Source organism: Pipistrellus hanaki, assembly GCF_964339955.1.
Source record: "Pipistrellus hanaki genome assembly, chromosome: 8".
NCBI lineage: Eukaryota > Metazoa > Chordata > Mammalia > Chiroptera > Vespertilionidae > Pipistrellus > Pipistrellus hanaki.
This window is the reverse complement of record NC_140510.1, coordinates 44,198,685-44,222,927: the sequence shown is the minus strand read 5'-3', so window position 1 is coordinate 44,222,927 and position 24,243 is coordinate 44,198,685. Positions and strand designations below refer to the sequence as shown.

At 41.4% G+C, this 24,243-nt stretch overlaps 1 protein-coding gene across 5 annotated transcripts in view; it reads right to left on the bottom strand.

The window, feature by feature from the left end:
• The window catches only part of UBR3 (ubiquitin protein ligase E3 component n-recognin 3), a 135,965-nt gene extending 116,445 nt beyond the window's left edge, over positions 1-19,520 (bottom strand). For all 5 annotated transcript variants that reach the window (XM_084892284.1, XM_084892286.1, XM_084892287.1 and 2 more), the window contains exon 1: positions 18,911-19,520. In XM_084892284.1, the coding sequence (XP_084748410.1) occupies positions 18,911-19,449 (539 nt within the window). In that variant the 5' untranslated portion in view covers positions 19,450-19,520. The remainder of the gene's footprint in view (positions 1-18,910) is intronic.
• Between the last annotated feature and the right edge of the window lie 4,723 nt (positions 19,521-24,243).

Here is a 24,243-nt window from a genome sequence, read left to right as displayed (position 1 = left end):
CCTAAACTAATCTATAAATTTAATACGAACCTCAGTAAAAATGCCAATAAGGAATATATAAGTTGGTTGTAAAGTTTGTATGGAAAAGTACCAATAGTTAAGAAAATTCTGAAAAATGAGAGTTATGAAGTTAAAGTATCAATAGCTTTACCAGATATTAAAACTTACTATAAAATTTAAATAATCAAAACAGTGTATCCAGCCTTTAGGGAGCTTACATTCTAGAGGTTAGAGATACACATCTATGATAATAAAAGCATAATATGCTAACTAGACCAGATGTCCTTCCAGACGACCTTCTGGACCAGTGTTTCCCAAACTTCTCTCATGATGAGAATCACCTGGTGGAGTTGTTAAAACACAGATTCCTGAATCCCAACTAAGAAGTGCTAAACTAGAATTTTTGGGAACATATAGGTAAAATTGCATACCTAACTTAGTGCTCTGTATATAAAATCTGTCTTAGAGCACTAGTTAAGTATACAATTTTACCTATATGTTCCCAAAAATTCTAGTTTAGCACTTCTTAGTTGGGATTCAGGAATCTGTGTTTTAACAACTCCACCAGGTGATTCTCATCATGAGAGAAGTTTGGGAAACACTGTTCTGGACGAAGCCGCGGTGGCGGGGGCTGAGGCAGAGGCGGCTGGCACAGCGGAGGGGGGCCAAGCCCCTTGCACTAATTCTGTGCACCGGGCTTCTAATTAATGATAAATACAATTAAATAAACTATAGAATAAAGAAAGAAGGAGTCAGGTCATAAATTCAGTTCCAAATTCAAGAATATGTAGTCTTATGCCTCCACTAAAAAAGTCACCAAATGACAAAGAAAGACAGTGAAAGAGGAAGGAAGGAACAAAGAAACTAAAAAACAGTCAGAAAACAACAAAATGGCAAGAGTAAGTCTTTACCTATCAATAAATACTTTGAATGTAAATGGATTAAATTCTCCAATCTAAAGATATACACTGAGTGGCAAGATTATTATGATCTCTGAATGCATAATAATCTGGCCACTCAGAGTGTGTGTGTGTGTGTGTGTGTATCATTCAGCCATAAAAAAAGAAGAAAATCCTGCCATTTGTGACAACATGGAGGGCATTATTATGCTAAGTGGAACAAGTCAAACAGAGAAAGACGAATACTGTTATGATTTCACTTATATGTAAAAACCTGAAAAATCTGAATTCATAGAAACAGAGTAGAATGGTGGTTTTCAGGGGCTGCAGGGTGAGGAAAATGAGGAGTTATACTAGACATAGGGTATAAACTTTCAGTTATAAGATGAGTAATTTGGGGGACAGAAGAGGGCTTGAAGAAGTTTATGGGGGGAAAGGAAGACCTATGTAATACTTTCAACAATAAAGATGTTTTTTAAAGATGAGTAATTTGTGGGAATCTAATGTATAGTATGGTGACTACAGTTAACAATATTGTGCTGTATAGTTGAAATTTACTGAAAAAAAATTTACTGAGGAAAGAAGGTAACCATGTGAGATGGGGGTATGTTAAATAACCTTATTGTGGTTGGTATTCATTTTATAATATACACATATATCAAATCATCATATTATATACCGTACCTTAAATTTATAGTTTCATTTGTCAATTATACCTTAATAAAGCTAAGGGGAAAATCAGGCTGCATGGTCCTTCTAATTAAATTAAATTAAATGACAATGAGAAATTTTCTTAGTTTAAGAATCTATTATAGCCCAGCTAGCGTGGGTCAGTAGTAAGCTATCAACCTATGAACCCACAGTTCTCAGTTCAATTCCCTGTCAGGGCATATTTTCAGGTTGAGGGCTCAATCCCCAGTGTGGGGTGTGCAGGAGACAGCTGATCAATGATTCTCTCTCATCACTGTTGTTTCTATCTCTCTCCTTCTACCCTTCCTCTCTCAAATCAATTATATATATATATATATATATATATATATATATATATATATATATATATTTTTTTTTTTTTTTTTTTTTTTTTTAAAGAATCTATTATAGCTAGGCCAGTATGGTTCAGGTATTGAGCGTCAACCTATGAACCAAGAGGTCATTGGTTCAATTCACAGTCAGGGCACAAGCCAGGGTTGTGGGCTTGATTCCCAGTAGGGGCGTGCAGGAGGCAGCCAGTCAATGTTTCTCAACAATGTTTCTATCTCTCTCCTTCTCCCTTCCTCTCTCTCTATAAAAAAAATAGAAAATAAATAAATAAATAAAATTATTTTTAATGTAAAAAAAGATATTCTATTACAAATAGTATTTTAATACAAGCATTAAGCCTGAACCTTCCTAACCTCTAATCTCATAGCTCTTTTTAGTTTAAAAAACTCTTCATCACCTTGAGATTTTACATTACCTTAAATACATTTCATATTAGAATTCAGGTAATATCACATACTTATCAATATTTAGTTATCTACTAGAGGCCCGATGCACAAAAGTCATGCAAGGGGCTCAGCCCCCACCATGGCTTCGTCCAGAAGATTGTCCAGAAGGATGTCCAGTCTAATTAGCATATTATGCTTTTATTATTATAGATTACTTAAAGCAGATACTGGCGCATATTTTACTAATAGTTTAAACTGTGCATATACATTTTATACACACTTTCTTAAGTATATACAATAAATTTGATAACATAAAAACACTTAAAATACACTAATATAGAAACTCAGAATCTGAGTTAAAAACTCTTCTCAATATTACTCCACATAAATGTAATAGAAAGTACCACTGTCCTTTTTCTCAATGAGAAGGGTTAAATAGTGCTAAAGTTCTGGTTTATAAAAACCTAAATGTGCCGAAACCAGTTTGGCTCAGTGGATAGAGCATCTGTCTGCAGACTGAAAGGTCCCAGGTTCAATCCCAGTCAAGACATGTACATTGGCAGCTGATTGATGTCTCTCTCTCATTGATGTTTCTAGCTCTCTATCCCTCTCCCTTCCTCTATGTAAAAAATCAATAAAATATATATTTTTAAAAAACAAAAAAAACCTAAACGTCTTTTTTTTCAGAATACCTAATTACAAGAGTGTAATATGAGTAAATAATAAAAAATATTAACAAAACTATGATAACACATTACAATAACAATTTCAGAGATTAAGAACACCTACATTGGAGAAACCAAGATGGCGGCATAGGTAAACGCCTAACTGCAGCCTCACACAACAATTTCAAAAAATGCAACTAAAATATAAAGTGGACATTATCCAGAACTACAGGAAAGTTGACTGACTGGAAATTCTACAACTAGAAGGAAAGGGAAAACCAGAAGGAAAATCAGAGGAGCTGTAAAAGCCTAAGGTACAGAGACAGGGTGCGCACGTGGGGAGAGGATGGAGCCGGAGAGGAGGGGCGGGCTGAGTGCCTGGTTGGCGTTCCCTACCGGGAAGGAGATACAAGCTCTGGACGGTGCTGAACCTCAGTTCCGACAGCACTGAACCCCAGTCCTGGGCAAGACCCTGGGATCCCAGGCTCATACAGAGGGATTCTAGGCTGTAAGGCGGAAAATCAGGGGAGCGGCGAAAGGCAGAGCCCACGAGCTGCGCACACTGCGTGCAGAGAACTGACAGTTGACTGTGCCACGGGATTGCCCTAGCGGGAAGGAGACAAAAGCTCCGGACTGCACTGAACTCCACTTCCAACTGCACTGAACCCCAGTTCCAGGCTCATTGGGGGAGAGACTAGACTGTCTGGTAGTGGGCGAAACTTGAGGGCACCTTTCTCTCAGTGTTGCTTGCAGCAAGTTCCAAAGGACACTGAGGAACACTGAGACTCAGGAACCTCATAGGGCAGGGCTGACAGGAAGCCAAGGCTGTAGGCTCCACCCTGAAACTCCGCCCCATCCAAGCTGAGCACAGAGGCTTTTGAATAAGGCTGTCTCCCGGCATAGACACAGCTGATCCTCACAGCCAATTGGCCTGGAGGTCAGTTCCTCCCAGTGATACTAACAACAATTAAGACTTAACTACCAAAGGCTATACACACAAAGGGGTCCACAAAGGGGTGCACCAAGAGTGTTCACCTCAGATAACTGGGAGGCTGACCCACTGAACCATATAGGACACCTTAACACACAAAGCCATCCTACCAACTCAGGGAAGCTGTGAAAATGCCGAGACAAGGAAACAGATCACAAACGAAAGAAATGGAGGACAAAAAGCAACTGGATATAGAGTTCAAAACCACGCTTATAAGGTTTTTCAAGAATTTCCTAGAAAAGGCCGATAAAATAAACGAGACCTAAGAGGATATGAAAAGGGATCAATTAGAAATAAGAACACACTGTCTGAAATAAGAAATATTATACAGAGTCCTAAAAACAGACTGGAAGATCTCAAGAATCAAGTCAAAGACTTGGAACACAAAGAGCCAGAAGACACTCCTCCGCAGAAGCAAGAAGACAAGAGAATCCAAAAAGTTGAAGTTAGTGTAAGAAACCTCTGGGACAAGTTTAAGCGAACTAACATCAGAATTATGGGGGTCCCAGAAGATGATAGAGAGCAAGATATCGAAAGAAATAGTGACAGAAAACTTCCCCCACCTAGGGAAAGAAATAGACTTACAAGTCCAGGAAGTGCACAGAACCCCAAACAAAAGGAATCCAAAGAGGACCACACCAAGACACATCATAATTAAAATTCCAAGAGCAAAAGACAAAGAGAGAATATTAAAAGCAGCAAGAGCAAAGCAGGTAGTTACCTATAAAGGAGCACCCATACAATTGTCAGCTGATTTCTCAATAGAAACCATGCAGGCCAGACGGGAATGGTAAGAAATATTCAAGGTGATGAATAGCAAGAACCTACAGCCAAAAATACTCTACCCAGCAAAGCTATCACTCAGAATCGAAGGCCAGATAAAGAGCTTCACTAATAAAAAAGAGCTAAAGGAGATCATCACCACCAAACCAGAATTATATAAATTGCTGAAGGGGGTTCTTTTGTAAGAGGAAGAAAATAAAGATAAAAATTATGAACAACAAATATGTAACTATCAACAAGTGAATCTGAAAACAAAGGGAATTAAAAAACCTGATGAACAATATTAACTGTTGAATATTATAGAATCAGAGGTATGGAAGGGGAGTGGACTGATGATTCTCGGGGAAAATAGGAGTGTGGGGTGCAGGAAGAGACTGAACACAAACTGTGCACCTATGGATGAGGACAATGGGGTGTGTGGAAAGGGCAGAGAGTGGGGTGGGAACTTGGTGGAGGGGAGCAATGGAGGAGAAAAAATGATGAACTTTTGTAATAATATGAACAATAAAGATTTACTTTTTTAAAAAAAACACCTACATTACAGATTTTTCTTTTTTTTTCTTTTTTTTTCTTTTTTTAGTGAACTATATAAAAGTATCCTTGTTTAAATATATATATTTTTTTATTGATTTCAGAGAAAGGAAGAGGGAGAGATGGATAGAAATATCCTCAATGAGAGAGAATAATGGATTGGCTGCCTACTGCAAGTCCCCCACTGGGGATAAAGCCCACAACTCAAGTATGTGCCCTTGACCGGAATCAAACCTGGGACCTTTCAGTTCACAGGCTGATGCTCTATCCACTGAGCCAAACCGGCCAGGGCAGTATCACTGTTTTTTAAAATTTCACTTTACACCACTTTACTTGAATGTAACTGTTTTTGCTAACCAAAAGAAATACAAAAAGAATTTTGCTCTTACAAAAAAAAAGTCAAAAAGCAAAAACAGTGTTCAATGTTTGTTTTACAGTGAGCTGTGGTAGAGCCATTCAGAAAAATAGAAGACACTTAAAGATGTTGATAAAAAAATATATATATACTTCCTATTGTTTCATTCACATGTAAGCAGTCTGAATAACCAAGTGATATTTTTCTGAATACGAGTAGATACATTGATCCTTTTGCTGAAAAATACCTTAAAGGCTGAAACAGGTTTGGCTCAGAGGATAGAGCGTCTGCCTGTGGACTGAAAGATCCCAGGTTCAATTCCGTCAAGGGCATGTACATTGGTTGCGGGCACATCCCCGGTAGGGGGTGTGTGGGAGGCAACTGGTCGATGTTTCTCTCTCATCGATGTTTCTAGCTCTCTATTCCTCTCCCTTCTTCTCTGTAAAAAAATCAATAAAATATATATATATTTTTAAATACCTTAAAGGAACTAACCTCGATAATAGGTGTTTTCTGGTAGTAAGTGTGCTGATCACCTGCCTGGCATTACCAAGTATGGTGGTAACATTTATATTGTGTTCTTACTGCTGAATACAATACAGCTGCTGCCACCATGTGACCAAAGCCTAAAAGCACAATTAGGGCTTATCCTATGAAAAATGCTATGTGTTTTATTGTAAGTGCCATTGACAGAAAAGGCAACTCTGAAGCATCTTTACGAGGGATCTGGAAAGAGTACAATATAAAATGGGAAATCACCCACCTTGGGGATGCTCTCAATGGGCTACCAGTCTGAATGAGAAATGCATTTGGAAGAAACTGTCACAAAGCAATGAAACAATTTTAAAAAAAAAATGTTTTATTTCTTTTAGAGAGAGGAAAGAGAGGGAGAGAGACAAACATCGATCAGCTGCCTCCTGCACTTCCCCTACCAGGGATCGAGACTGTAACCCAGGCAGATGCGCTGGCCAGCAATCAAAACGGCAACCTCTTGGTGCATGAAGCAGTGCTCAACCCTAAGAAACCTAACACTCCAATCAGAAAAAAATGTATGCACATCTATGTTCATAGCAGCACAATTTACAATAGCTAAGATGTGGCAACAGTCCAAATGTCTGTCAGTAGTAGATGAACGGATAAAAAAGCTGTGGTAGCCCTAACCGGTTTGGCTCAGTGGTAGAGCGTCGGTCTGCGGACTTGAAGGGTCCCGGTTCGATTCCGGTCAAGGGCATGTACCTTGGTTGCAGGCACATCCCCAGTAGGGGGTGTGCAAGAGGCAGCTGATTGATGTTTCTCTCTCGACTATGTTTCATCCTCTCTAACCCTCTCCCTTCCTCTCTGTTAAAAAAAAAAATCAATAAAATAGATTTTTTTTTTTTAATAGCTGAGGTACATTTACACCATGGAAGTTTATGCAGCAGTGAAAAAGAAGGCTCTCCTACCCTTTGAGACAGCACAGAGGGACCTGAAGAGTATTATGCTAAGCGAAATAAGTCAGTCAGAGAAAGACAAGGATCTCATATGTAATCTAATGAACAAAATAAGCTGATGAACAAAATAGATCCAGAGATATAGAAGCATGGAACAGATTGTAGAATATCAGAGGGAGGGCAGGAGTGGATGGAAAGAGATCAATCTAATAACTTGTATGTATATATGCATAACCCATGGACACAGACAATAGGATGGTGGAAGTCTGAGGCAGAGGGCAGGGGTGGGTTATAAGGTGTCAATTGGAGAAAAAAGGGGACATATGTTATACTTTAACAATAAAGGTTTTTTTAATGAAGGGTGGGTTTGTGGAAGCTAATAAAGTTGATGTTGGCTCTGGCCCGTGTTGCTCAATGATTAGAGCGTCAGTCCAGGCACTGAAGGTTTGAATCCCGGTCAAGGGCGTGTACCTGGGTTGCAGTTCGGTCCCTGACCCCTGGTAAGGCATGTGAGGGAAAAAAACAATCAATGTGTCTCTCTCTCATCAATGTTTCTCTCTTTCTCTCTCTCCTTCCTTCCCTTCTTCTTTTCTTTCCTCCCTTCCACTCTCTAAAAATCAATGGGCGCCCAGCTGGGTGTGGCTCAGCATTTGAGCGTGGACCCAGGAACCAAGAGGTCACCGGTTTGAGTCCCGGTCAGGGCACATGCCTGGGTTGCAGGCTTGATCCCCAGTGTGGAGCGTGCAGGAGGCAGCCAATCAATGATTCTCTGTCATCATTGATGTTTCTCTCTCTCCTTCTTCCTTCCTCTCTGAAATTAATAAAAATATATTTATAAAAATAAATAAATAATTAATAAATAAAAATCAATGGGCAAAATATCCTCGGGTAGGAATTACAAAAAAAAAAAAAAATGTTGAAGAGGTTTTGGCATCCCATGGCCAACAACTTACAGATTAAGAATTAATGCAATTGCAAGAGGAAAAGATATGACAACTAACTTTGGACCTCAACTTTCAATATTAAAAAAAGCAGATATAGCCGAAACCGGTTTGGCTCAGTGGATAGAGCATGGGTCTGCGGACTGAAAGGTCCCAGGTTCAATTCCTGTCAGGGGCATGTACATTGGTTGCGGGCACGTCCCTGTTGGGGGGGGTGCAGGAGGTAGCTGGTCGATGATTCTCTCTCATCGATGTTTCTGGCTATCTATCCCTTTCCCTTCCTCTCTGTGAAAAATCAATAAAATATATTTAAAAAAAGAAAAGAAAAGAAGAAAAGCAGATATAATCTGCCTGCCCTGATGATTCAGACAATGATGAGATGTTAACAGATGACCCTCTGCCTCTCTCTTCTACACCTACCTCCCACTACCCCAACCTCCATCAACTCTGCTTAATACAGCATCATCACCACCTCTCACTTACCAGTGAGCTCGCTGCTTCCCAGATCTAGTAAGGCAAACTATACCATACATACATTATTTGTACTTTATCTAGGCTGTGTACTTATATCATTCCGGTTTTTAATATTGTTGGTGTTATTTTAGGTTTTGTATGTTATCTGGTATGATTTGGTAGGTTATTTGGGAGATCTAAGAATACTCAAAAATTTCCATATAAATTAATGGTAATTGCTTTTCACTTTGTACCATTTTTGCTTACAGAAGATTTCATAGGAATACTCTATTTTCTCATAGCAGAAAAAACCTGTACTTGGGACCTTTCAAACAGAATTTTTTATTTTTTTATTTTATTTTTTTCAATTTTATTTTATTGATTTTTTACAGAGAGGAAGGGAGAGAGATAGAGAGCTAGAAACGTCGATGAGAGAGAAACATCGACCAGCTGCCTCCCGCACCCCCCCCACCGGGGATGTGCCCGCAACCAATACACATGCCCCTGACCGGAATCGAACCCAGGACCCTTCAGTCTGAAGACCGACGCTCTACCACTGAGCCAAATTGGTTTCGGCCAAACAGAATTTTTTTTTTTTTTTTTTTTTTTGAAGGTAGCATGTTTATTTTTGAAAAAAAAATTAAGTGTGGGAACATTTAAATCACATCACCAGAAATAGTCACAGCTTGAATTTTGTTGTATTTCCTTTCAGTATTTGTCTTTGCTTAAACGTATTATTTGTGTGCATGTACATACATATGAATGAAATTATCATATTAAATATACAGATTTGTATTTTTTAACATTATATCATAAACATTGACTGGTTATAGTAGTCTCTATCCAGGGTTTCATTTTTCTTTTTCTTTTTTTTTCTTTTTTCTTTTTTTTTATGTCATATGTCTTTATTTATTTTTTTTTTAAATATATTTTATTGATTTTTTTTTTGCCCCCCTCCCTCCCTCCCACACATCCCCTCCCTCCCCAGAGTTTTGTGTCCATTGGTTGTACTTATATGCATGTAAAAAAGTCCTTCGGTTGATCTATTATCTCCCCCAGATCTTCCTCCCCTCCCTGCTGTAATTTGACAGTCTACTTGTTGATATACTGTCTCTATATCTATCTTTTGGTTCATCAGTTTATAATGCTCTTTATTATCCACAAGTGAGTGAGGTCATGTGGTGTTTCTCTTTCATTGATTGGCTTATTTCACTCAGCATGATGTTCTCCAATTCCATCCAGGTTGCTGCAAATGATGAGAATTCCTTCTTTTTTATGGCCGCATAGTATTCCATTGTGTAGATGTACCATAGTTTTTGGATCCAATCATCTGCTGACGGACACTTAGGCTGTTTCCAAATTCTGGCTATTGTAGATTGTGCTGCTATGAACATAGGGGTGCATATATCCTTTCTGATTGGTGTTTCTAGTTTCTTGGGATATATTCCTAGAAGTGGGATTACTGGGTCAAATGGGAGTTCCATTTTCAGTTTTTTGAGGAAACTCCACACTGTTCTCCACAGTGGTTGCACCAATCTGCATTCCCACCAGCAGTGCACGAGGGTTCCTTTTTCTCCGCAACCTCGCCAACACTTGTCCTTTGTTGATTTGTTGATGTTGGCCATTCTGACAGGTGTGAGATCAAACAGAATTTTTAAAATATATTTTTATTTATTATAGAGAGAGAGATGGGAAGGGAAAGGAAGAGAGAGAGAAACATCAGTAGGCTGCCACACCCAACCAGGGATCAAACCTGCAACCTGAGCATGTGCCCTGACCAGAATCAAACCAGCAACCCTTCGGTGCATGAGACAACACTCGAGTCATACTGGTCAGACCTCAACCAGAATTATTTACCAGACTTCTCCTTTTCTTCTCTTTCTCATACTCTCCTATGCATATATACATACGTGCATATATGCATATATACAATGAAGATTCGTGCAAGAATGGGCCTTCATTCCCCTGGCTGCTGGCACTGCCTTCAATCTGGCCAGAGCAGCCTTTCTGCTCTGGCCCGGAGCTGTCTTTCTGCATTCCCACATGGCCCAGAGGCCAGGAGCAGCTGGGGTGGTGCAGAATGCCTGCATCGTCGTCATGACGATGCCACAAGCATCCCACCCCCAGCCACTTGGTGCCTGTGTATGCAAATTAGCCCACCATCTTTGTTGGGTTAATTTGCATACTCACTCCTGATTGGCTGGTGGGCGTCATGAAGGTACAGTCAATTAGAGTGTTACTCTTTTGTTAGGTAAATACACATGAACAACACACATAAATTCATGCAGATATCAAAGAGAAACTAAGTCTCTTTACAGGGAAAAAGAAAATGTACTCACATTTTAAGAACCAGCACATCTTTGTAAACTACCTGATAAAAAGACACTGCTCATAGCTTATAATAACCCTGATCTATTATAATGAGGCATTGTTTAGCAAAATGGAAAGTCCTCAGAAACTGTCTCCTGCCCAGGTTTGCTAATAATCTTAATTAGTTGAGAAAGAATATTGTGGGAAGCCACCTACTGCTGATACTATCATAAGAGGGCATCAAGGAAGGCCAATGGACCTTGGGTGTTAGCAGGCTGATGCTAAGCACCGATGGTTCCATGTTGAGACTGTGGTGGCTCGAAGCAATTTTCTGACCTAATAGCCTCAAAGTAATGTTTACTGGACCTTACTGATCTTTACTGATCTTTATTGACCTTAGAGATGGTCTGTCTGCTAGCTGTTTGCTGTGCTTTACTAAAGGCAAGATGTGTATCTAAAACTGAATAAAAAGCAGATAAGGCCAGATTTCAGTGTGCCTCTCCAAGAGAGAGGTCTCCACCTGGTCCCCTATAACTTCTAAGTTCATATTTCTTTTATGGTATTTTCATTTGTGCATCAGCCCTTTCTTTAGGTCCTGAACCCTAGCCATGCAGGTCACAGCACAACATGCATCTTTAGATTAAAAAAACAAACAAACATGGCTCTATTATGTAAGTCCACAATGTTTTTCTTATAGGCCAGATAGTACATATTTTAGGCTTTAAGAGGCAAACAGTCTCTGTAGCAACTACTCAAGTCTGTCTGTCAGCAACCATGAACAATATAAATAAATGAGTGTGATTTGTTCCAATAAAACTTTATTTATAAAACCAAGCAGTTGATTCTTGTACATTAATGTTAACTCCATCTTCTACAAGGATCCAAATGATATATAACCATAGAATTGAAAATGTAAAATTCTACCTAATCTATTAATTACATGAATCCATGTTCCAATAATCAATGAGTTCAATGCTCTTAGATTATGAGGAAAGTATTTAAAATACAGAGATCTCAACCACTGCTTCAAAAATCTCAACTACAAAATGAAGAGTTGGTAGTAAATGATCTTTAGGGTGCATTCTACCATTGAAATTGTATGTGCACCTTTGCAAATAAGCAGCCTAAGGGCTGGAAAGATTAAATCACATTTTGTTGTCACCATAAATAATTGCCAGAAAAAGTAACCATGGATGACAAATTACAGACAAATATATGTACCTCTGAAAAGGTGTTAATCAGTAAGCAAAAGAGTGGTTCACATTTCAAAACAATATTTATTCCACAGACTCCAATTCAGAAGATCTGGATCCCAGCTATGTTAGTGATCACACATTGAATAAGACCCTTAACTTCCTTTTCCACAAAATGAGGACAAAAATACTACCTCACGGCTTATTATCTGGACGAAAAGGGTAAAAAATGTAATGTAAAATAAAAAACTAGCAAGATAATGGGTGTTAATAAAGCAATACAAAGAATTACAATAAATGTGAATGGTAATAAGCATACCAATTAAAAGACAGAGATTTTCTGCCAAAACCGGTTTGGCTCAGTGGATAGAGCATCGGCCAGACTGAAAGGTACCAGGTTCGATTCCGGTCGGGGACATGTACCGTGGTTGCGGGCACATCCCCAGCAGGGGGTTTGCAAGAGGCAGCTGATCAATGAAAACCACTGTCTTTAGATATACTTAAGGTAAAAGTAAAAGGATGGAAACAGATATACCATGCAAATTCTAACTTACAAATGTCGGACCGAACAGAAACAGACCCGGAGACAGAGAAGCAACAATCAGACTATCAAACCTCAGAAGGAAAATAGGGGAGGATGGGGGTAAGAGGGAGAGATCAACCAAAGGACTTGTGTGCATGCATATAAGCCTAACCAGTGGTCATGGACAACAGCGGGGGACATATGTGGGGAGAGGTTTGGGATGGGAATGGGGGGATGAATGTTATGGTATGATGTTAGATGTTAGTTTGTTACATATGTTCCTTATTATGTTCAGGTATGTTCCCTCTATTCCTACTTTGCTAAGAGATTTGATCATAAATGGATGTTGGATTTTGTAAAATGTTTACTTTGCATCTATTGATATGATATGATTTTTATCTTATTTTGTCTATGTAGTGTATCATGTTAATGGACTTGTGAATACTGAACCAATCTTGCATCCCAAAAAACCTATTTGATCATGGTGTATAATTGATGTGTTGCTGAACTCAGTTTGTTAGTATTTTGTTGAGGACTTTTGCATCTATCATCATCAAAGATATTGGCCTACATTTCACTTTTTTCTAAATGTCTCTGTTGGGTCTGAAGTTAGCATAGTGTTGGTCTTGTAAAATGCACTTGGGAGCATTCCTTTCTCGTTAATTTTTTGCAACATTTTGAGAGGGGTAGGTGTTAGTTCTTCTTTGAATATTTGGTAAAATTCACCTGTGAAGCTATCTAGTCCAGGACTTTTATTTGATGGGAAGTCGTTGTTTTTTTCAATTTCATTAGTAGTTACTAGAGGCCCAGTGCACGAAATTTGTGCACAGAAGGGGGGTCCCCCTCAACACAGCCTGCATCCTCTCCAATCCAGACCACTCAGGGAATGTCAATCGGGCCTAAACCAGCAGTCAGACATTCCTCTCAAAATCTGAGACCACTGGCTCCTAACTGCTCACCTGCCTGCCTGCCTGCCTGATCACCCCTAACTGCCCCTGCCTGATCACCCTCAAGTGCCCTCCCTGCCAGCCTGGTCGCCCGCTCATGGCCAGCAGCTCGGGAGCCAGGGGAGGAGGGAGGGCCGAGAGGTGCTCCATGCACTTCATAGTAACCAGTCGTCTGTTCAGTCATGATGGCACCTGGCTCTTTATATATTAGGATTCTTCTCAATTCACTCTTAACAGATTGTATGTTTCTAAAAATTTATCCATTTCTCCCAGGTTATGCAATTTGTGGCATGTAATTTTTGATATTTTCTTTAAAATTTTGTATTTCTGTGGTGTCAGTTGTCACTTCTCTTTCATTTCTCATTTTATTTATTTTGGTCTTCTAATTTTCTTGATGAGTCTAGCTAAAGGTTTATCAATTTTGTTTATCTTTTCGAAGTACCAGCTCTTGGTTTCATTGAGTTTTGCAGAGCAGCGTGGGGCGGGGGAGTTTCACAGAGCAGCGTGGGGCGGGGAGAGTTTTGCAGAACATCCAGCAGTGAGCTTCGAGGGCGGGCAAGCTTCACGTAGCCCCCACCTTAGGTCTGCCTTCACAGTTCACCCAGATTAGGTTCTGATTGGTCGGTTTCTATGCCATTCAGCGTCAAAAGCTTTGCCTCCTAGGCAGCCATTGGCAACTCGCACTTCACCCAGATTTGGTTCTGATTGGTAGGTTTCTTTGCCAGTCAGTGTCCCTATCTTTGGGCCTGATCAAAGAAGCAGGGCTCCCCGAGAGAAACAGAGGCATGGCTGCTGGCGAAGTCAGGAGAGAAAGAGCCAGGCAACAGCTGATCAACAGCTGCCACGCATGCTAGAGATCAAATCTTGCCTCTCTCTGAAGGCCTCTCTCTGGGCCTGATCCACAGGCCCTGGGCAGTCAGTGCTGGGTCACTGGGCCGGCACCAGCTGTAGTCAGTGCTGGGTCACCACAGCAACCCAGCACTGACTTCTGATGTTCGGTGGAGCCTTGGTCATTACAGACCCTGGCTCTTTATATATTAGGATAGTTTCCATAGCCTTTGTGATCTCATCCCACAAATGAATTCTCAGTTGTTTTCTTCCTTTGCTTTGTATACCTGTTAATATCACATTTATTATATCAATACTAAAAATGTTAGTTTAAAAAGAAAAAGACCCAACAGAATGGAATATTTAAAACAAAACAAAAAACAGATTAAATGGAAGTACAAACAAGAATGTCATTTGTAGAGACAGTAGAAAGAAGTGTTGAGTGGTCAGGCTCCAGAGCCAGCGTGCCTAATTTAGTGCTTGTGTAATCTTGGGCAAGTTTTTTAAAACTCTGCGCCCCACTTTCCTTTTCTATGCAATGGAATAATAACAGCAATAATCTCAGAATTGTTGAAAATTAAATGAGTTAAATCATGTAAAGCAATTAATATTTTTGTTGTCATTATATATATATTTTATTGAATTCAGAGAAGAAGGGAGGATAGAGAGATAGAAGCATCAATGATAAGAGAGAATCACTGATCAGCTGCTTCCTGCACACCCCACACTGGGGATCGAGCCCACAACCCTGACCAGAAATCTAACCGTGACCTCCTGGTTCATAGGTCAATGCTCAACCATTAAGCTACACCAGCCGGGCAAGCAGTTAATATTTGACCACTGTTTTCCAAATAGGTGGATAAAAGTCCAAACACTGTTGATAAGGCTGTTAGAAAACAAGGAGTCTCATTCCCTGCTTAGTACTAAGCCTTATGGAGAGCAATTTGGAAATCCAACTTTTGAGAACTTATTCCATTGATATTCTTTTTTTTTAATATATATATTTTATTGATTTTTCTACAGAGAGAAGGGAGAGAGATAGAGTGTCAGAAACATCATGAGAGAGAAACATCGATCAGCCACCCCCTGCACACCCCCCTCTGGGGATGTGCCCACAACCAAGGCACATGCCCCCGACCGGAATCGAACCTGAGACCCTTCAGTCCGCAGGCTGACGCTCTATCCACTGAGCCAAACCGGTTTCGGCTCCATTGATATTCTTTCATAGGTCTGAAAAGACAGGTATACCAGGTTTTATATCTCATAACGGAAAACAAATATCCACCAAAAGTGATGATTAAACAAAGTATGGCAACTTCATGACATGGAACACTATGTAGCAGTTTTGTTTTTTAAACAGACTGGCATGGAAAGACCTCTTAGCCTTTTCATAAGTGAAAAATGCAAGATGTGTAGAACAATGCATATAGCATGTTATGTTTTGCATAAAAAAAGACTAAAAATCAAAACACATATTCATCATTGTTGGTTTTTGCACTGAGAAACTAACAATGGTGGAACAAAACTGGGCAGATGGAAGACAAGATGGGAGGGACACTTCAAACTGTTTATGTTTGGGCTTTTTTTTATTTTTTTAGCTATATGAATATTTTACCTATTCAAATATTAATTTCAAAAACTATTTTTTAAATATATATTTTATTGATTTTTTACAGAGAAGGGAGAGGAGAGAGATAGAGAGCTAGAAACATCAATGAGAGAAAGACATTGATCAGCTGCCCCCTGCACACCCCACTCCAGGGACGTGCCCGCAACCAATGTACATGCCCTTGACCAGAATCAAACCTGGGACCTTTCAGTCTGCAGACCGATGCTCTAGCCACTGAGCCAAACCGGTTCGGATCAAAAACTATTTTTTTAATGTTAGTACTTGGTGATGGGGGGACATGAAGAGATAAACCAAAAGAACTTATATCCATAGCCCATGGACAATAGGGTGGTAAAGACCTAGGGGCATCAGTAGGGGCTGGAAGGAGTGGGGGCAAGTGGGGGGGAAGGAGGGGGGAAAGGGGAAATGGGAGACATCTGTAATACTATCAACAATAATATACATATGAAAAAATGAATGTCAGTCTTATACCTTATGCTCTTGAATGTTAGCTGCAATTATTACTGTTATTTTTTCCAAATATATATATTTTTTATTTCAGAGAGGAAGGGAGAGGGAGAGAGAGATAGAAACATCATTGATGAGAGAGAATCTTTGATCAAGGTGCAGCCAATTAAGTCCACAACCCGGGCATGTGCCCTTGACTGGAATCGAACCTGGGACCTTCAGTCCTCAGACCAACACTCTATCCACTGAGCCAAACTATGTAGGGGTATTACTGTTATTAGTAACACTAGTAGTAGTAGTAGTAGCAATCTCAAAAAACCTTTCTTGCCTAAACCGGTTTGGCTCAATGGATAGAGCAACGGCCTACGGACTGAAAGATCCCGGGTTTGATTCCGGTCAAGAACATATACCTTGGTTGCGGACACATCCCCAATAGGGGGTGTGCAGGAGGCAGTTGGTCGATGATTCTCTCTCATCGATGTGTCTAACTCTCTATCCCTCTCTCTTCCTCTCTGTAAAAAAATCAATAAAATATATATTTTTTTAAAAAAACAACCTTTCTTTTTTAAAATTTATTTCTATTGACTTTAGAGAGAAGGGAGAGGAAGAAAGAAATAGAAACATCAATGATGGGAGAGAATGATTGATCAGCTGCCTCCTGCATGTCCCACACTGAGGATCAAGCTTGCAACCCAGGCATGTGCCCTGACGGGGAATCAAACCGTATCCTCCTACTTCATAGGTCAATGCTCAACCACTGAGCCACACTAGACAGGTATCTAATTTTTTTAATCCTCACATGAGGTTATGCTTTTCATTGATTCTAGAGAGAGAGGTAGAAAGAGGGGAAAGGAGGGAGAGAGAGAGAAAAAGAAAAAAAAGAAAGGAAAAAAAACATCAGTTGCCTCAAGCCTACCAGAGATAGAACTGCAACTTGGTATTGCCCTGACCAAGAATCAAACCGGTGACCCTTCAGTGCACAGGATGACGCTCTAACCATTGAACTACTGGCCAAGGCTCAAAATACCTCCTTTCTAAAGCCTTTTTCTTACTTTCTCTGCACAGAAGCCTCCTCTAACTCCTGAACTATTTAAGGAATTTATCATTTTCTATTCTATTGTAAGTGTCTTACGTCTTATTCATGTTTAATATCCCAGGAACCTTGCTTAGTTTAGTGGATACAAACATCTGTTGAAAGTTACCTACAAGTACTCCAAAGAAAAAAAGTGACCATTTCTAAAGGGATTATACTCTATGAGACCTAAAATTTTAAAAACTTGAATAACTAGCCCTTTGCACTCCGAACCATTCTGGACATTGGCTACCAGCTACTCGACGCTACTTTGCGGCGGAGTGCGTTGAAATAACTCAATTCCCAGTAATCACTAATAAACTGCAATGTCCCCTGAGAGGGGACATCCGAGTGATATGCTAGAATTCCGATGTCCCCTGACAGGGGACAGCGGAGTGCAAAGGGTTAAATTTGCTAACATTCAACTACTGCCCAACTAAAATTTCCTCTCAGTCACAGAGCTTTTCCTTTGCCCAGGACTTCCCTAAGCATGGGCATCGTGTCCCAAGCCAAAACACTGCATGTATAATACTAACTCTTTAACTCACTGCAATCCCTGAAATGTCTTCTCTTCCAAACCCCAACACCATGGTACCCCCCACCTATTGAAAAAAAAAAAAAAAAAGCATTTTGTTGAGTGTCTCCTTTTAGAAAGATGGCACGTATTACATACACAGTGAATAAGGTGCCCTTTTAAACTGGAGAAGAGCGAACGTCTGATTCCTGATTTGCTCCGTGTTTGGTCTGTTCTTCTGGTACAGAGGGTATTCTATAACTGACTGCTCGGGAGCCCGATTCGAGATGTCATGCCAGCACACCAAATGCCCCACTGACAGCTCAACAGTCGCTTTCCCTACAGGCCCCTCCCTCCCACTCGCTCCTCCCTCCACCCCCATGAGCTCCAGGGCTGCTTCGCACAGAGACAGCCGCACACTGACAGTTCAGAAGCCCTTCTCCCTGCGCCGTCCTCCCCCTGCGGGCTGCAGGACCACCTCCCCGCTGCCTCTCACAACCCCGCGATCCAATTCGGATCCAATTCGGCCCACCTACCCCTCCCAGCCAAACCAAATCACAGCGTCACGTCTCCCCAAGAAGCACGCAGCTGTCTGTGCACAGCCTTTCCCAACAAGTGCACCACTGACAGCTCGACACCAGACTCCCCAGGCATCCTTTCCCTCCTGCTACCCCAGCAGGCACAGGCTCCTTCCTCGCCATCACTCAAGTCGGGGCCCCGGCTTCCCCGCAACATTCTCAGCCAGTCTCTTCAACACGCTCCCCCTCTCCCCTCCCTGTCACCCCCTCTCCGCCGCTGACAGCTCCGACACCTCCATCCGCGTGTGCCTGCACCCTCCTCCCCGCGCTCCTTCCCCTTCGCAGCTCAGGATCGGGCCCCCACGTCCCCATCCATCGCCGGGCTCCCAAAACCCAGGCCTGGACCCCCCGCTGCGCCCCCCGGCGCCCCGGGGGAGGGAGGGCTGCACTCACCCGCTCTCCCGCATCACGTTGCTGTCCCCGCAGTCGCAGGCGCCGCCGGCCTGGCTGCGGAACATGTTGAAGTCGTGTCCCGTGTGGTCGCCCTGGTGGAAGCACTCGGCGCACAGCGACATGCACGGGGAGATGCCGCACGTCCGGCAGCGGTAGGCCACGAAGTTGGCCGTCCAGACCAGGCCGCAGAGCGCCGCGGGGTCGTAGGCCCGCACGGCCGCGCAGAACTCCTCGTAGCCGCCGCCGCCCGCCAGGAGGCACTTGCACCACTCCAGGGCCTCCTCCTCGGCCGCCGCCGCCGCGCCGCCGCCGCCCGCCGCCTCCTCGCCGTCCGCAGCCGGGGCCAGCGGCCGCTCGGCGCTCAGCACCCGCTCCAGCAGCGCCTGCAGCTCCTCGGCGCCCGCCCGGTTGTCCGGGCGGCTCAGGGCCGCCTTCAGGTGCGCCGCGGTGGCCGCCTTGTCCAGCGCCGGCCCGGGGGCGGGCGGCTCGGGCTGGGGCGCCTGGGGGCCCCCGGCGGCCGCCGCGGCCGCCGCCGCCATGATGAGAGCTCAGAATTTGGAGAGCCCAGGGCCGGCGGCTCCTCCCGGGAGGGTGGGGGAATTGACTGCTGCGATCGCTCCCCCGCCCAACTCTCGCGATAGCCGGGGGGAGCAGCCGCGCACCTTCGCCCCGGCGCCGGCGCCGCCCCCGCGGACTGCGGCGCTGGTGCGGGCTGCGCACGCCGCCGCAGCTCGGCTCGCCTGGGAGCCTGCCGCATCCCCTCCCCGCCGCCTCCTGGCTCTCAAAGCGGAGAGCGACGGAAAGATTTCATGTGACAATTCTTTAATATGAAAAATCTTTCATGTGGACAATGGTGGTGGTGGTGGTGGTGGTGGTTTTTTAATGTGCCTGGATATAGGAATTATACGCAGCATCTTTCAGATGTGTTTTAAGCATCTGCATTTCGTTTCTGCGATAGAAATCCCCACTGTCAAATCCGTAATGAATATGTCAATGGCAAATGGACGCAGGAAAGGTGCTCAGCATCATGAGTCGTGAAGGAAATGCAAATTAAAACTATGAGATACCGCTATACACACCCACTAGAATGATCAACAAGACAGACAATAACAAATGTAAGCAAGGATGTGGAGAAGCAGGCACCCTCATACTTCACAGATGGGGATGTAAAATAGTACAGCATGTGGGGAAATGGACATGTTTGACAGTTAGCTTGACATTTATTACAGAGCCCTTCAATTCCACTCCTAGGAAGCTACCCAAGGTAATTTACAACATATATTCACACAAAGACTTAAAGGTAAATATAGTAGCCAAAACAAAAACAAAAACTGGAAGCAATCCAAAAGTCTATCAATTCATAAATGGATAAACAAAATATGATATATCCATATAATGGTATACTACTTAACAATAAAAAGGCATGAAATATGTGCTATAACATGAATGAACTTCAAAAATCTTATGTCATGAAAGAAGTCAGATACCCTCCAAATTTTATATTGTATGATCCCATTTACATGAACTGTTCAGAAAAGGCAAATCTATGGAGACAGAAAGTAGATTAGCAGTTGAGTAATCTATGGGAAGGTAAGAACAGAAAGTGGCAGCAGCCGGGACCGGTTTGGCTCAGTGGATAGAGCATCGGCCTGCGGACCGAAAGGTCCCGGGTTCTATTCTGGTCAAGGGCAAGTACCCTGGTTGCAGGCACATCCCCAGTGGGGGGTATGCAAGAGGCAGCTGGTCGGTGTTTCTCTCTCATTGGTGTTTCTAACTCTCTGTCCCTCTCAATTCCTCTCTGTGTAAAACCAATAAAATATATATATATTTTTTAAAAGTGACAGCAAATTGGTACTAAGGGTCTTCATAGAATGATAGAAATGTTCTAAATTTGGATTGTGATGATAGTTGCACAACTATGTGAAATTTACTAAAAATCATTGTGTTCTCTAAAAACAGGTGGATTTTATAGTATGAAAATATACCTCAATAAAACAACTAATGATCATAATCAGTGGTAATACTCATTGTTTGAGATGAATAACAACCCAGTTTCTGTCCAGATAGAAACTATTTTACTGCTTTAGCTTTCAAAATCAATATGACAAGCTCTCAAATTTTTGGTTCTCCTAAAGTATCTGGAGCTTCTATCATTTGTATCCAGGAAGTCTGACATTTTTCCTTTTCAATGCATTAGTGTAATATAACAATTCTTCTTCTAAATTACCTCTCAAATAACAGTGCTGTGTAATGGGGAATTCCTACAGCGATCATATTTCCATGAGGGAAAGCCAGATTGAAATTCAGCCGAAAACTCAGTAGTCACTTCAATGTTATATACCTCATAAGATTTCATTTAAGTATGTTACTATTACTCCACTGAAGACATTGAATAAATAATGCAATATGCTGCAGTTACTGAAAGCTAAAAATAGTACCTAAAAAAACTGTGCTTTTACATATTTCATCTTAATTAATGCAAAGAAAAATCTGGTAATACTTCTAAATTGGCTTTTCAGATTAAAATAAAACACACAGATCAGTTAAAAGCTATAGATAAATAATAGATAACATCATTACATCCAAACTTAAAATAGATACCTTCAACAGAGAATTTAAAAATTAATGTAAATACTTCAAAATTGTTTTTGTTTGTTTGTTTTAAATATATTTTTTATTGATTTTGTACAGAGAGGAAGGGAGATAGTTAGAAACATCGGTGAGAGTCATCGATCAGCTGCCTCTTGCACACCCCCTACTGGGGATATGCCGGCAACCAAGGTACATGCCCTTGACTGGAATCGAACCAGGGACCTTTCAGTCCCCAAGCCGACACCCTATCCATTGAGCCAAACCGGTTTCGGCTCAAAATTGTTTTTGTATTAATTAAGATTTTCTTAGTTGCAAGTGATAAAAACCCAACTTGAACTAGCTGAAGCCAAACGAGGACCATATTAGATCACACAGTAACCCACGGAGGAAAGGGGGAAATGAACCTGGATGTGTATCCATCTTTGTTTTCGGCGAGCATCAGCTCTGTGGTCTTCTGTGCATGGGCCTCCTCCAACCCCAGCTCTAGGCCATATCCCATTTCACAACAAAGAAAAAGGGTCTCTTCTCTGCCAGATCCACATCAAACCCTAGATGGCCCATGCCATCCTTACCATCAGAATTAGAGGAGGCCATACCTGCCAGGCACATAAATATACAAAATGCTTAGAACCTTAATTTTTCAATTTCTACCTGGCCTCCAAATACACACAAGACCTTCTCTACATACACAGAAAATTTGCCAGTTCTAATGACAAATGCTGAAATTTCACATGGTAAGAAACATTGTTCCTACTATGAACAGGAATTCCTACAAGTGAGCACATTTAAGAAACACAACCATCCTGAGAGGCACTTCTCATTATCCCTATTTTACAAATAGCGGTGATACTCTGCATTTCACAGCCTTCAAACCATAAGAACAAACCCTGGTAGAAAAACTATTCATTGTTCCTGAGTGGGCCTGTCTTTCTCCCATCTTCTTCTCCTTCCTGCCTTCCTTCCATCTTAAAAGCTACCTTGCAACTATACTTACTGCTAGTCTCTCATTTGTTTAATATTGAAGCAAAGACATTTTAGTAATTTCTCAAGTTGTGCTTTAGAAATATTTTGGAGAAAAAAAAGCATGACGGTGCATTAAGTGTCTGACCTATTTTAGCTCCTCTACAGGAGCAACTTTTCCAAGGTTATGAATGCTTGACAACTCCCTAGGGTCTTTTTTTATTATCATTCGATACCATTTCAAGTTGTCCTACTTTTCTTTTCCTCCATTCTTTTTTTTTTTAATCCAAGCAAAGTTTCCTTCTCTGCATCCCTATTAAAGACCAAAAGATTTTCACCCACTGCCCTATTCATGCAGCAAATTAATTCAATAAATGTTTGTTGAGCTCCTACTAATTACTGTGAACAAAACACATGGTCCATGGCATGGCTTAGCATGACACATTCACATATAATGCTCCTTACACTGAGCTTACACACTTATGGGAACATATTATATATTGTAACCTAATTTACAAATACGGTATTATTGTTGCTACAACTATAATTACTTATAATCTGGGAGTAAAAAAAAAAAATACTAACCACAAAATAAAAGACTAGCAAAATGAGTTAACTTAAAATTTCTATTTATTAAAAGAAACAGTTAAGAGTTACAGACTTTCGCCGAGACCGGTTTGGCTCAATGGATAGAGTGTCGGCTTGGGGACTGAAGGGTCCTGGGTTCGATTCCGGTCAAGGGCATGTGCCTTGGTTGCGGGCATATCCCCAGTAGGGGGTGTGCAAGAGGCAGCTGATCGATGACTCTCTCTCATCGATGTTTCTAACTCTCTATCTCTCTCCCTTCTTCTCTGTACAAAATCAATAAAAATAAAAATAAAAATAAAAGAGTTACAGACTTTCACCCACAGCCAACATCATACTCAATGGGCAAAAACTATGAGCATTTCCCTTAAGATCAGGAACAAGACAGGATGTATACTTTCACCACTCTTATTCAATATAAAACTGGAAGTGTTAGCCACAGCAATCAGACAAGAAGAAGAAATAAAAAGGCATCCAAATTGGAAAGTAAGAAGTAAAACTATCATTATTTGCAGATGACGTGATATTGTATATAGAGATCTCTAAAGATTATACCAAAAACTACAGTATTAGAACTGTTAAATGAGTTCAGTTAAGTAGCAGGATACAAAATAATAAAATCAGTTGCATTTTTATACACCAATAATGAACTATCAGAAAAGGAAACTAGCCGAAACCGGTTTGGCTCAGTGGTAGAGCATCGGTCTGCGGACTGAAAGGTCCCAGGTTCGATTCCGGTCAAGGGCATGTACATTGGTTGCGGGCACATCCCCAGTAGGGGGTGTGCAAGAGGCAGCTGGTTGATGTTTCTCTCTCATCGACGTTTCTAGCTCTCTATCCCTCTCTCCTCCTCTCTGTAAAAAATCAATAAAATATATTTATAAATAAATAAATAAATAAATAAATAAATACATTTACTTAGAAAAGGAAACTAAAAAGAAAAATCCCATTTACAACTGCTTCAAAAAGAATAAAATAGCCTGGCCAGTGTGACTCAGTGGTTGAGCATAGACCTATGAATCAGGAGGACAAGGTTCAATTCCCAGTTAAGGCACATAACAGGGTTGCAAACTAAGTCCCCAGTAGGGGGCGTGCAGGAGGCAACCAATCAATGATTCTCTCTCACCACTGATGTTTCTATCTCTCCCTTTCCCTTCCTCTCTGAAATCAATAAAAATTTATATTTTTTACTTTCT